Below are 15,368 nucleotides of genomic sequence, written 5' to 3' on the forward strand. Positions count from 1 at the left end.
CACCTGGCCATGCCAGGCACTCTGGTATCTTATTTCTGTGAACAAAGATAGCTTGTATACTGAAAATACAGAACTCGGTTATTCTGAATAGCTACATTAGAATTTTCTGATGTCGAAACTTATTTTGCTGGTGTATAAACTATCGTTGATATGTTTTTTGTCTACAGTGTTACACGAAGTTTCTATAACATTATAAGGAGTATACTTTGTTTGTGTAATATTCGATTTCGAAACAGGAAAACTAAGTTTACTAAACAGAAAATTGTATGCATTATATGAACCAGCATTATATGTACTGCCTTCTTAGAAAACATAGCATTATATATGTACTGCCTATCTGAACCAACACAATCCAGCACTATATGTATTACCTTTCTGAAACAACACTGTCCAGCAATATAAGTATTGCCCTTCTGACCCTATTAGTTTTCTGAACCAACACAGTCAACATTATATCTATTACCTTCCTGGATCAACACAGTCAACTTTATATCTGTTACCTTTCTGAACCAATACTGTTCAATTACCTGAGCCAACACAGTCCAGTATTATATGTATTACCTTTATGAACCAGCCCAGTCTAGCACTATATATATTCCCCTTCAAGACCAATACGGTCCAGTACTATATATATATATATATTCCCCTTCAGGACCAATACTGTCCAGCATGTGTTTCTACCTTCGCTTTTCTTCTTATTAAAATGCACGATCAATCAGAATGATGAGTATTTTGAAACACCTCAACGAAACTACAAATGTATGTTTCCACAAATAAATAAAAAGCGTAAAATCAGCTTATACTTCACACTTTAAACTATACAAGTACAGAAATATAATCAGGTTAAAAATGGTAGACTAAAAATCTGAGCGTTTCAAAATATTGGAGTGACATTTAGTTGTGTAGTAAATGATTTATTGCATAAAGGATTTCCAATAAACCCTGAATTGTCTCTGGGCGATCATAACGGAAGACCAACTTACTAGAAGGGATCTTGGCGTCCGTCTACAGTCTTCTTACAGTTCCTTACCCTATCGTTTCGGCTCTATAAATTATTTATGAATTCAGCTACATGTAGCAAATGAGGGATGAAGACAAAGCATAGCAAAAGCCAAAAAGGAAGAATAACAGTTCATGATGGTGACCACCTATAGGTGTTGGAAGAAAGGTGGAGATCGATTTGCTAGGAGCACACTTTCTATTCCTTGCCTCATTAAGGACACGTAGACACCAATGTGGAGTTGATGTTCTTATGAATTCAGTCCACCAGATTCTGGAGTATATTTCCGTACTCAATATGCTGGGTTATATAAATTGCATAGTGAAAAGTCGGATCTCACTAAACCCGGCATCATTTCTTCAGCCCTTGTGTTTATAATAACAAAGGCTAAATGGCACGTACTCAATCACCCTACAGGCATCACCGTCATATCATGGAGTTTGGCAAGTTTAACAACCATTATCCAAGTCTACATTCACACCACATTATACACTTAGAAATGACTGACAGGACAAGGCCATGCAAAGAGGATTAATTCTAACAATGCTGTCGGTTCTCTTTGTTATGAAACAAGCTTTCAGCTTCCTTTACTAGTAGGTGACCAAATGTCCATGAAGGGAAAAGAAAATACATAAAGCTTCGGCATATTACAGGGAAATTTATGAACATATATTGGGGAAAAGATAAAACATCTTGAAAATCTGAATTTACCACTAAGTCCTTACTTCGGAATGATTTTAAGATGTTGTATTAAACTAAAATAATAAGAGTCCGTTAACATAACTTGAGTGCTATGCGCATACTGAAACTCAATACAGAAATATGAGCAGTAAATGCACACGATAAATCTTAATTTATTAGGCGAAAAGCACTTTTATCATTTTGGTGGTGAAACTATATATAGGCATCTAATAAAATCACTGATATCAGGCTACAGTTCACTTGTTGTAAAGGTTATGTATTAAATATTATCACCAGATCTTATATGAAAGGTTACTTTTTCGGTACCATGCTTGCCAAATTTGATGGAAATCTGTTCTAAAAAAAATTGAAGAATTTTATTTTTAAATAAAAACCAGCTGTCAACCTAATGAAAGTTTTTAGAGTTTAAAGAGTAAGACTGAAAATATATCGTCACCTATTAAGGTAAGACAGTACTTCTAACGAATTGGACAACAATTCGTGTTACAGTATAATAAAGCTTGATGATACATGTTTCCGTACTACACAGTAACAAGCCTCAAGTAAAATTCCTCTAATAATACATAATAAATATTACACAGTAGTAAACCTCATATAAAATTAATCTAATAATACATAATAAATACTACACAGTAATAAGCCTCAAATAAAATTCATCTAATAATACATAATAAATACTACACAGTAGTAAACATCAAGTAAAATTCATCTAATAATACATAATAAATATTACACAGTAGAAAACCTTAAGTAAAATTCCTCTAATAATACATAATAAATATTACACAGTAGTAAGCCTCAAGTAAAATTCATCTAATAATACATAATAAATACTACACAGTAGTAAACATCAAGTAAAATTCATCTAATAATACATAATAAATATTACACAGTAGTAAACCTCAAGTAAAATTCCTTTAATAATACATAATAAATACTACACAGTAGTAAACCTCAAGTAAAATTCCTTTAATAATACATAATAAATACTACACAGTAGAAAACCTCAAGTAAAATTCTTCTAATAATACATAATAAATATTACACAGTAGTAAACCTCAAGTAAAATTCCTTACTGTGTAGTATTTATTATGTATTATTAGATGAATTTTACTTGAGGTTTACTACTGTGTAGTATTTATTATGTATTATTAGAAGAATTTTACTTGAGGTTTACTACTGTGTAGTATTTATTATGTATTATTAAGTAAACCTCAAGTAAAATTCTTCTAATAATACATAACAAATACCAATAACAAGATATTTTTAACGAAAGAAACTAATTAGTTACCTTTTTGTCGTTGATATACCAAGCAAGAGAAGCCGCCGGCTTAGATTTGGCTGAGGTACAATTGACTGTTACAGTATCTCCTACTCGATACTTCATGTGTCTTCCTGTAATTTTAGGGCCTTCGGTTGGTAACACTATTGGTTGTAATAATACAGTATTATTAGTATTAATTTACAAAAGACAGTGAAATCAAATACAAACTCTTCGTTGCTATGTTCCATACGCAATTCACACCTTCTATACACTAGACCCATTCTAATAATTGTTTTCAAATTTTGCCTTTTTTTTTATGCTTACATTAGCTGAGAGATAATTTTTATAGTAATATAAACGTGGGTACTATATACAGTAGCTAGGCCTAGTTAATGCTTACTGTATGTGATACGTAATTGACGGTTCTAGCTTACAAAGCCTGATTATTGTGTATAAGCACTGACTGTTTGTGTTTAATTTTTGCTTGCAGTAGCCTTAAGTTACTAACTAAATCAAACACCTCGAAGAAGACAAAAAATAAGCTATGATCAGAACAGTCGACAGATCGATGATCAGGATTTAAATTACAGTTTTTACTGGGTGTTGTTTCAGGAATGTGTTGAATCACCGCATCTCACATTGATCTTTGAACAAAACGAACTGTTGACTTGAAAGATAAATGGTTCTTCATGGCGGATAATGATTATCATGGTTTCTAGAATTACACATAAGTGCGAGCTTTTCAGTTCTCAAAAACAATGTTGATATTTCATCACTATTTCAATAATAATCAGTATATCGATATCAAATAAAGGACTCCATTCAGTTTTAAGTAAAAATCCGGCAGCCAAAAGTTTTCTTCCCGTTATTTACCCACAATACCTCAGTAAAATGATCAACAACCACATCCAGTTAAGGAAAATCTGCGGAGTCTAATTTTACAAATATATTTCAAAATACATCATTTAGATAAGTGAATTAGTGCTGGTAGACACGACCAACAGGAGAGGAAAGCTTGATATAGCGCTGAGTTTGAGTTACTTTGAGCATAAAAAAAGTAAATCATTCAACCATCCCATAGCGATTTGTTTACTTGCTTTCAGAATTCTCTGCCAGATGAAACTGGAGGAAAATAAAAGAGTTTAAATAAAATTTAATCAACTTTTAAAAAAAGATTAAGTTATAGCATGTTCTACTGAACAAGAGGTAATTCCACTATGGCAAAACATGTAATATGCCGTCTTCAGCGTCCATATCCTTACATGGGGTACGAAAAGTACTTACCTCAAAGGCATACCATTTAATCCTTAACTGATAGAGTGATGATTGGTGGGGGTTACAGAGGCCCTAAGGTATTTTTTAAACTATAGTTTGTTTAAAAAAATATATTACCGTATTCAACATTTTCCATTAACACATGACAATACAGAAAAAACCTATTATTAATTCAGATACAGATAATAAAATCAAATACCTTATAGTTAGGGATTGTAAAGTATCAAAATGTAACAGGGAAAGAGCGGGTTTTGCATTTTTTTTTTCCTAAAAAGTACGTTATAAGAAAATATTCGAAAATAGATTTATTATATTGGAAACAAACGCGATATTGAGAGAGAAAAAACACAATAGATTAAACATTTAAGTAATTATTAGTACCACATTTTCACAAATGAAATAAAAAATCGCAGTTAATTTTTAGTACCACATTTGCACAAATAAATTATACACTTGTAGGTAATTTGAGTACCATATTTGCACAAATGAAATAAAAAATCGCAAGTAGTTTTTAGTACCACATTTGCACAAATGAAATCAAAAATCGCAAGTAGTTTTTAGTACCACATTTGCACAAATGAAATCAAAAATCGCAAGTAGTTTTTAGTACCACATTTGCACAAATGAAATAAAAAATCGCAGGTGATTTTCAGTACCACATTTGCACAAATGAAATAAAAATCGCAGGTAATTTTTAATACCACATTTGCACAAATAAAAAAAAACCTTCTGCATAAACCTTTATTCAGCATGTAATATCTCAAGCTTCCATGTTAAAGTTCACAGACTATACAACATTTTCAGTAGGACCTAAATAACAAAAACAAAATTATTAATTACTTATCCTACAACATGAAAAGATTTCTGTGTTTGAAAATATCTATTATTTATTTTGTGCGAGTTAATAAAATGTAGTAAACAACTACAACACACAGGGCCTTTTTTCCCAACTATTCGTTTTGTGATGAAAACTGTCAAAAGAGAATTCAATTAATTATGTGTAGCAGGGTGTCGTTTCTAAATGTTTTAGTTATTTCAGTACAATACAGTGAAGCCCAAGAATATATACGAAACAGTATTATTTTCCTAAAATAACGACTTCAAAAGTGAAGGCTATAATTACGCTTTAGCTTCTCTTTGTTGTATATAATAAATCTACCGTCACAAACCTAATTGTCTAAATAATGTTTTGAATATGTTTGTAAATTCATATCTTATACGTCCATTTTTTAAAACGCCATCTAATGATAAATTTGTATACTTTCAACATAGGTTTCCAAGTAAATAAGAACTGAACTTAACCACCTAAAATATTTTCCACATATAATAGTGAAAAAAAAAGCAAACAACTTTACCGTATACGTTCATCTCCTTCTTAGCTGACACAGTGTCGAATACAGGCGCTTCAGTTGATACTTCACACTTATAAACTCCAGCGGTTTCCAAGGCAACGGTACGAATGTAAACCGATTGCTCCTTAGATTTGGACAGCTGTATGTTAATAAAAAGCTGGATTACTTAATTTTTTTTTATGTTTTTCCTTAAGAAACGGATAAAAGAAAAACAGAAATCTGACAAAATAACAGATTCGATTATTGCTTCATCTAAGCAAATATATAAAATTTGAAAGAAAAAAATAAACGTTCTCAGAATCGTTACTTAAAAAAGGAAATATTTTAAATTACTTCATTTACATGTTAAAACAAAAAAAAATAAGTCGGACTAATTTGTTTCTTTTTTTTTTTTCAAGTTCTCAAAATTTACACTGAAATACGGATTTTGATATCAGAAACAAGTTAACGCCACATCATATTAAGAAGCCTCGGAGAGATATAGGTTAATCATATATCTCCCCCACATCATCAAAACTTTTGTTTGCCGTTCAAAAAAATGATACAGTGAAAGACCGTAATATTATCGTCCTATATACTGTCTCTGAAAATAAAACGAAAAATATAATTTCCCCGAGGAAAATAATGACATCTAACTCGTTATTCTACTGTGCTTTTGAGAAGAAAAATGTACATTCTAGGTAAAATGTTCCAATCCCAACTAAGTAAAACTAGTTGCCACGATCATTTGAATCTGTTTTTTTTTTCTTGTTATTGTTTTCAAGACAACTAGAATAACTGAAAGCAACAAGCTGATTTGATTCGCTACTTTTCCTATGGACGCTTTATCACCCGCAGATTTAATAACATATTCTCTGTTATTGTACAGTTTTCTTACACATAACACCATAAGATCTGATAATGATAGATGAGTATCTAGAAATGCAATAATGTATCTTTTATCAACGAAGTACTCAGATAAAAATCTGTTCAATGAAAAAGATAATCGGACAAGAAAAACCTTATTTCATGGAACTTTCTTTTGATTGTACATTAACCGGTCTTATGTTATGTAGCAAAAATCCATAAAGAAATTAACCGCTAATAGAGGTGGAAGGAGCACTCAAGCAATTTAAGTAAGGATAGGTAAGATACGCGAAATGAGTCAATACAATAAAAAAGACTTGTTTAAATTATATAGAATGTTTCTTAAAGCTTATGCAAGAGTTATTTTTCGCTGAAAGTTTGGTCGATTGATAGTTCAGTAATGATATGCAAGAAACTTTCACATTAACATTCATCTTATAACTGTAAAAATCAAGTTTCGATACTTGTAGCAGATCTATCCCAGTGTTTTTTCCCCAGTGACTCAGCAATCAGGCTTAGAAATCTCAAACGTGATTAATCTGATAGATCCCACATAAAGTCATGTTAGTCAGAGACTGGTAAAGATATTTTACAAAAGGATTTAGTTTGGTTCACTGAAACCGTAATGATTAAGTTAATTAAAATATTCGTAATGCCTAAGCATTGATTAATCAACGAGGAACGTAATCCATTCAACTATTAACGGATAATCTGAGTGCAAACGGTAACTTCTGGGTCTCATTTTGCTTCCCATAGCAGTACGTAGAATGATATTAGCATGCCTAAATGTACGTTGGTTAATGAGTTAATTGAATACTATTTCATGTTTTGATGTATATTGGTTGTTAGGTACGATATTTCGTGTTTTGAGGTATATTGGTTGTTAGGCAAATTGTCTAGGTTGTTATTAGAAGACCCAACTATTCATTTTATGTCAGGAATGTCAGATTCTTGCATGGATAACACGGGTTCTCTCGATTCAGCTCACTGACGGCAGTTTAAGTGGTTGTAATAGTCCTCGTATAATTCCGTGTTAGAAATCCACAAAATGTACATTTCTCATCTAACGTAGATCCTTACGAATAACGTGTAGTATCTATAACGTAGTTGATAGTTCTGTGCCGCCAGATCCTAAATAATGTATATTGCACTCCTTCTAATAGACCACGCGAGAAATATCACATCAAACGTTCGTCCTTTTCTGTCAGTCTAAAGAAACGAATGTATTAAATTTCTCAGTATCAGTACCTTACTTAATAATCTGATAACATTTTCAAGTCCAGATTTCAAGGAAAATAACAATCAAAACTTAAAAATGCCTAAACCACTTAGATTATTACAAACCAGGTCATTTTCAAAGTGAAATTCTATTTCAATTAATATTTTAGTTTTCAGAATGTGTTGATTAAATGGTTTTATCTTTACCTTATTCTTTTGAAGGGCTGGAACTGAGTGACACTCGATAGAACTGTAAGCCCAACTTTCCGAAAACATACATAAAATATATATTTGAATGGATTTTACTTTACAGTGATATTTCGAACATTTCATTTAATTGTTCAGTTTGGAGTGCATTAAAGAATTTTCATTGGCTCCAAGACGTTTTTTCGCAGGATTATGGAAAGTTTAGTTTATACATGGTTCTACTCATGTTAAGTTTACTCTGTTATTTCTTTAATAATACTTTCATTAACAATATTGATTAGAATGTTTAAAATATGTAGTTTTTAAGTATTTTAATATATTATAGAGATTTTTTTACGTAGTTAGCTTAGTATATGGACTTAAGACTAACCTAAGTCTTGTAAGCTCGCTGAATATCGTGAGGTATTATTGGGTTTACGACCGAAAATATCGCTAACGGCTTTGACGTCCTACTGATTAAACAACGCGTTTTGATTTTTATAACTAATAACGTAAAATATATAATTAGCTGTACTCGTTATTAAGCTGATTTTTAGTCATTTCTGAGTAGATAGTTTGATCTGATCGAAAGTTTATATTAACTGATCAAAAAATTTGATCATCACTTAATCTGTCTTTTTCGAATTTTCACACAACAGAAAAACATTTACAAAGAAGTCCACACTGTGCTTCATCCAGCGTTCTTGATTATGGACGAATTATGGTGTGAGAAATTTTGACAATCAAAAAAAGTCATAAAGAGACTAATCAAACTGCTATTGTCTATAAAGAAAACGCCAATTTTTACTGTATCTAATATTTGTACAATAATCGAATATCGAGTGTTGTAGCAAACTCACGTGTCAACGAATGTTTCTTTTTCTGACAAGTGATATTCAAACACTTGTTTAGGTACAAAATGATCTACGAAAAGTTCAGTTTTCGAAAGTTTGTGTGTTTTGTTTTAAATTTTGTTTCGTAAATACGTAGGTTGGAATAAAAAAGGGTACAGTGTGTTTGAAAGCTGTAAATAAAATTTCTTACCCCGAGGTTCGGAAGTTATTGTCCCCTGTTCCACACATGCTGCTGCACTGCATTCCACTTCTGCAGTGGGAGTACAGACATATCTTTCCATGCCTCCAACAGAGTCTTTCTTTCTCTACGTGAAAAGTCTTTTGCCCTCTGTGGATGTACGAGTTGACAAGTCTACGTCTACTTCTGTCTCTGTCCCCACCATCACATTCAGTGACTGCTCGGGGTCCCTCTCCTTCGACCCAGAGGGACATAACCATTATTAGGTCGTGCCCTTACTCTCTAGGGACTCCTTCTACTGACAGAGATCTGCCTAAACGACCCAGGGCAGGTTCCATGGAGGTCGAAATAACTCTTTCTACTAAAGAATAACATCGTGGTCGCAAAGAAAAGGGTTCTCCTCCCAGTTATCCTCCTTTTAAATAACAATGGCCACTGTGATACAGTGGAACTGACGAGGTTTTTGTTCTAATTTGGATGGCATTAAGGCCTTGATCGATTCCTATCATCCCGTGTATCTCTCCTTATAGAAAACATTCCTGAGACCTGCTGATGCTGTCACCTTTTGGCAGTTTTCTTTATATCAAAATGACAGGTTGTGTTGTGGCCGATTTCATGGAGGTGTGGCACTGCTGATTGACCAGCATATACCCACCATGTTTGTGCCACTCAGTACATCCTTGAAGGTTGTAGCTGTCCGTAACTCAATGGGTCGTACCATTACTATGTGTTCTCTTTACCTGTCTGCAGGAGAGGCTTATGATCATTCAGACCTTCATGATCATATTGACCAGCTGCCATCTCCCTTCTTCATCTTGGGAGATTTTAATGGACACAATCACCCCTGTGGTGGCGCTGCTGATATTAATGGGAGGAGTCGTTCTGTGGAGCATATGCTCTCAGATCACAACCTTTCTCTCTTCAGTACTGTTTCCTTTACCTATTTTCATGCAACTAATCAGTCGTTTACTGCTATAGATCTATCTATTTGTTCACCTTCACTTTTTTTCGCATATTTCTTGGAGGATTGACAATGACGACCCACTGGGCAGTGATCATTTTCCCATTGTGTAGAGTAAGATTGGCCACAGTCGATGCCATCCGACTCGCTGACTTGCTCTCCTTCACCACTCTCTGGGAACTGCTGCCATTAGTCTTCCATCTATTAACAACTGCATGAAAACTCTAACTGATTGTATTATTCAAGCAAATGTTCGTTCAGTCCCCAAAACTGATGGTTAATGCTCGTCTTGTTTGGTTTCTTGAATCAAACGACCTCCTCTCGTCCAACCAATGTGGTTTTCGTAGACTACATGATTCGTCTCGAAACCTCGATCATGGAAGCCTTCCTCAAGAGTTAAAGATTTTATTTCTCTTCTTTGATCTTGAGAAGGCTTATGACATTACATGGATGTTTGGCATTTTGCGTGACCTCCATTCATATGGGTTGCGTGGCCATTTACCCATTTTCATTTGCAACTTTTTACTGGGCCAGAGTTTCCATGTCTGTATGGGTTCAAACATATCCTAATCCTTCACACAAAAGTTGGCGTCCCTCAGGGTTGTGTCTTGAGTGTCACACTTTCCAGTATTAAGATCACTGCTATCATTGAACAACTTCCTCCTACTGTTCCAAACAGCCTATATGTCAACGACTTCCACATTTCTTGATGGTCATTTAACATGAGCAGCAGTTTCAGATTGCTATCACTCACCTTCTTTTCTTCTAAGACTGTTTGCTACATTTTTGCTGCCAGCGGAGTTTGCATCTTGATCCAGAGATCCATCTCGGTGATGATGTTCTTCTCGTGGTGGCCGAGACAAATTTCTTCGGACTTATCTTTGACCATAAGCTTATATTTATTCCTCACATTAAGCAACTTTATGTTACGTGTACAGGGGCATTGAAAATCCTCCACTTCCTCTCTTCCACTTCTTCGAGAGTGGATAGATGTTCCATGCTCAAGATCTATCGTGCCCTTATGTGATCCAAGCTGAACTATGGGTCTATGGTTCAGCTAGAGACTCTGCCTTAAAGATGTTGGACCATGTGCATCATCTGGGGCTTCGAATCGTCACTAAAGTTTTCCACACTTCACCAGTCCAGAGTCAGTTCCATGAACTCCTTCTTCACCTCCGACGTTTGCAGCTTTCTTTACAATATGCTATCAAGCTTCGATCTTCACCATGGCATCCCATCTGGGGGTGTGTCTTTCTTCCATGGTGGGCTTTGCTCTATAAGAATCATCAGTCTGACATTCCTCCATTTGGCCTTTGTAACCAGGCACAACTGGCTGAATTGGGTCTGTAACTCGATGATGTTGATGAGCCCAATGATCAGCCCATTCCTTTATGGCTCATTACTACCCCCACCTGTGACTTTTTTTTGAATTATCTAAGGTAGACGGATATTCCAGATTAGAAATACCGTCATCTCTTTACCGAACATCTTTTGAACCCTCCCTCCATTCCCGTTTTTACGGATGGTTCGAAATCCGGTGACTCTTTGGGCTCTGTCATGGTTTCTTGTGGCTTGGTGGTTGCTCATAGGATCCCCTCTATTGTTTCTGTGTTCACTGCCGAGTTGTAAACCATATGTATTGCCTTGTATCACATAGATGCTAAGCAGAACATTAACTGTACTATTTATACCGACTGTTTTAGCTCTCTACTTGCCCTGGAATCGCTTAATATCAGTTCTCACCCTGTTCTCCTGGACATTCAGAGACGACTAGCTCAATTTTCTCTGCCATCCGTTTCTATCTAGTTTTTCTGGACACCTGACCATATCGGTATTCATGGGAACGAGCTTGCTGACACCACAGCTAAGTCCATCTGTTCTGGCGTTATCCCCATTGTACTTGTCCCATATGTGGACTACAGTCCTATGATCAAGGCACGGCTTCGTGTCAGTGGCAGTCAATTTGAGGTGAGCAAATTCATAACAAGCTTTTAGAAATCAAACCTTCTGTCGTTTTTTGGCCATCTAGGATCGAGGGAAGGATCTAGGCTAAACATTGGTCACATTTTTTTTAACCCATCGTTTTTTTTTTACGTGGGACTGATTCGCCAATGTGTGGTCTTTGTGACACTGAGGACACAACTGCCCACGTTTTTAATTTCGTGCTGTCGCTACGAATGTGAGTGACGGCACTATTTTAGACATGTATTTTTTAAGGGCTTAACCCCGACGTTAGACGGTGTCATTGGCGATGGTGACATTGCTTGTGTTTTTATATTTTTGTGCGACATAGGCCTTTTTAATTCTATTTAAGTTTTTTACTTGATTTTTGGCCATTATTTAGCTTTTAACTTTTTACTTTGTATAGAGTTTTACTTCTTTGCCCTTTTGCTGGTTGTTTGGTGCAGATAGTCACGTTGCTTTGCACCATTAAACCACTAACAGTCAACCAACTAACGATCTGCCTTTTACTTGACAACAACAATTTGTATAATTTGGCCAATGTATCTTCCCAGAAAAACAATGAATTTTAATGGAAAGTAGCTTCAGTCCGCAAGTTGCTGGTTTATGTCTATTCGAACATAAAAAGTCTTACTAATAAAGGCTATATTACATAGTTACATATCAGCCGTCTTTGTAGATATATCGGTGATATCGTTATACCTAATTATCAAAGTTTGCTTGACACAGCCGAAACAAATTATCCTTCAAAACTTACTCTGAAAAAAATGTATTTCACTAAAACAAACACATTACCTATATTTAGATATAAGCATTGTTTATCAGACATTCAGGTTCAAAGTTTTCAATAAATTTATCATTTTCAAATACGTTATGTTACAATGCTTATTATTCATAGCTTATTAGATACGGTAGAATTTGTTCTACATTGCAAAACTTCCTGGACAGAGGTCGTAATCTCAGTCATATTTTTTTTTACAGACGAGGTTTTTTCTATGGAATTTCGAACACCAATTCAACAATATTATTGCTACCTACCAATTATAGATTTAAAAGGTTCACGCCACTTTAATTTCTTAAAAGTTGTTTAAGGTAACGTTGAACCACTGCAGTATATTAACCACCGTTAGTGTTACCTCTGTTAGTCAAAGCTCTTAATATATATATTCAAGACTAACTACGTAACAGTTCCGTATATGGTATAATATCATTTCGTTAGTTAAGTAACATTAGCTTTTGCTAATAACTTTAATCTTCAGGTGTAGTGTCATTGTAACTTTCTTATCTAAGGCTTATTATTATACTATAGAAGTTTCTCGAACATTATCGTGGTTATAATTAATCATATTTGTCTAAAGACATTATGATAGGTCTATCATAAGTTTTAACACTACATTCCTAATCTAGTCCATTGGGGATTCCCCCCCCCCCAAAAAAAAGAAGAATGTATAATACTAGTATTTCAACCACACTGTATAGCCATATCCATTGCCGACGACGTTTCGCTCAATCCATAGTTTTTCAGGCTGGCTGGGATACAGGAAACACAGCAGTAGTCGAAATACTATTTATACAGACAATTATCGTGGTTACTTTCGGCTTTTAATTTTAGTTATTATCTCCTGTTGCCCTCTCCGTGTGTTTTGTTAAGCAACAGAGATTAGTTAAAGTCGAATTAATATGTTTCTTATTTCATTTAATATTGTTATATTTTAATTAGAGTACCAATATTTATTGGTATTTATTATACTACTTATTGTATGATTCACGTATTCGTGTAATTCTTAATTAATATTAGATATTATTTTTCTACCTTTACAATGGGAAGGGTTGTGTAAACTTCTTCCGATACAAGGTTGCACTGATGATACTTTGTTCAACAAACATTAAATTTACGACAGGACTTAAACCTAACAGCATTTTTTTTTATGTGTTCCCTAAATAAGGTGTACTGTATTATCTTTTTAATTCAGTAATAGTATTGGCTAGAATGTTTAATATATCTAGCTTTAATATTTTTCCTTATTAAACTTGTATTATAGAGATTATTTTACATTGTTAGCTTAGTATGTGAATTTAGGACTAACCTAAGTTCTCCTCAGATGGCTGACCCTCGTGAGATATTATTGGGTTTACGGCCGAAAATACGGTTAGCAACGAGAGTATCCCACATACAAAATAATGCCTTCTACTCTCTACAAGTAAGAACGTGAAACAGTATATATTATACAGCTATAGTCATTACCTGGTTGCTTTTATTTCTATGCTTGATCTAAGTAGATAGCTTGCTTTTATCGAAAGTTAGTATTAAATATTATTTTTGTTTTCGTATAAGACATACAAACGAGGAAGAATGCCAGTAAAATCCCAATAATCAGTCACATCGTCAGTTTGTATAATGTTTAAGCAATTGATAATAACTAGTGTCCTCTAGTGAGGAATTGAATAACCAAAATTATTTATTATCACAAATTATGTTCTATATATATTTACTAAAATGAATTATTCACATCATGTAATCTTATAAGGTTTAACACATTTTTATATAATTACTGCTTTTAGGAAATCTAGATGGAACTTATGAACATGAAGCTTTTTTTTCAGAGGTAGTAATGACTGCATTCAAGGGCCTTAAGCTTTTACTGAACATTGCATCGTGAAGAAGTTGTCTCTCTATTGTAAGTTACTTTATACTACTATGTCTATTTTGTCAAAACCAAATGTCTTACATTTTTTCTAACAAAATGCAAGATACGTGACATCGGACCTTGGATGCAATTTATTGTATCTCGAATAACTTATGAAGTGCACGAGATGTCAGTGTGTCACAAACTGCGATGCATTAAAAAAGGTAATTGCCACATTTAAACGGGTTGCATTGCTAGTCTTTAATCAGTAACTATTATCTAGTTCACAGTACTGAAGAACCACTAATTGAACTGTCAACTAAAGAAAAGAACATTGAAAACACTGAAAGTGATATACTCTTTCACACTTTTTTTTGCTTACAAATAATATTTTGTTTTTTAAGTATAATTATATCATGTAACTTATTTTTACAATGTTGGATCAATGTGATTATTTAGGGCTAACATAAATATCCTAAACTGGCTGAATCTCCTGATATATTATTTGGATTAAGTCCGAAATTTTTGTTAGTAACGAGTATATCCAATACGTGATTCAATGTAATCTAATCACTATAGTTTTTTTTTACTGAATATTTATAGACGTTACTTTTTGTTTCCTTGGTTTAGAGAAAAAAAAACACACTTGAATATCTGCTGAGTCCATCGCGGGGAATCGAACCCCACTTTTTAGCGTTGTGAGTCCGTAAATTTCCCACTGTTTCAGCGGGGACGACAGTTTGTTTTACCCGGATATCTGCGTCAATTTATAAATATTATTTCTAATATGTTAGTTCTGTTCTATATAATTAATTTACTTTTGGGAAGAGGGATTTTGTTCTGATCTATATAATTAGGTTACTTTTGGGAAGAGGGATTTTGTTCTGATCTATATAATTAATTTACTTTTGGGAAGAGGGATTTTGTTCTGATCTATATAATT

At 33.9% G+C, this 15,368-nt stretch overlaps 1 protein-coding gene across 3 annotated transcripts in view; it reads right to left on the bottom strand.

Moving 5' to 3' along the window:
* The window catches only part of LOC106466077 (cell adhesion molecule 2-like), a 135,247-nt gene that overhangs the window by 103,456 nt on the left and 16,423 nt on the right, over positions 1–15,368 (bottom strand). For all 3 annotated transcript variants that reach the window (XM_022394031.1, XM_022394030.1, XM_022394029.1), the window contains exons 2-3: positions 5,597–5,732; positions 2,994–3,127 (exon numbers count right to left, since the gene is read on the bottom strand). In XM_022394031.1, coding sequence (XP_022249739.1) covers positions 2,994–3,127; positions 5,597–5,732 — 270 coding nt within the window. The remainder of the gene's footprint in view (positions 1–2,993; positions 3,128–5,596; positions 5,733–15,368) is intronic.

The sequence above is a fragment of the Limulus polyphemus genome, unplaced genomic scaffold, assembly GCF_000517525.1.
Source record: "Limulus polyphemus unplaced genomic scaffold, Limulus_polyphemus-2.1.2 Scaffold2143, whole genome shotgun sequence".
Classification (NCBI taxonomy): Eukaryota; Metazoa; Arthropoda; class Merostomata; order Xiphosura; family Limulidae; genus Limulus; species Limulus polyphemus.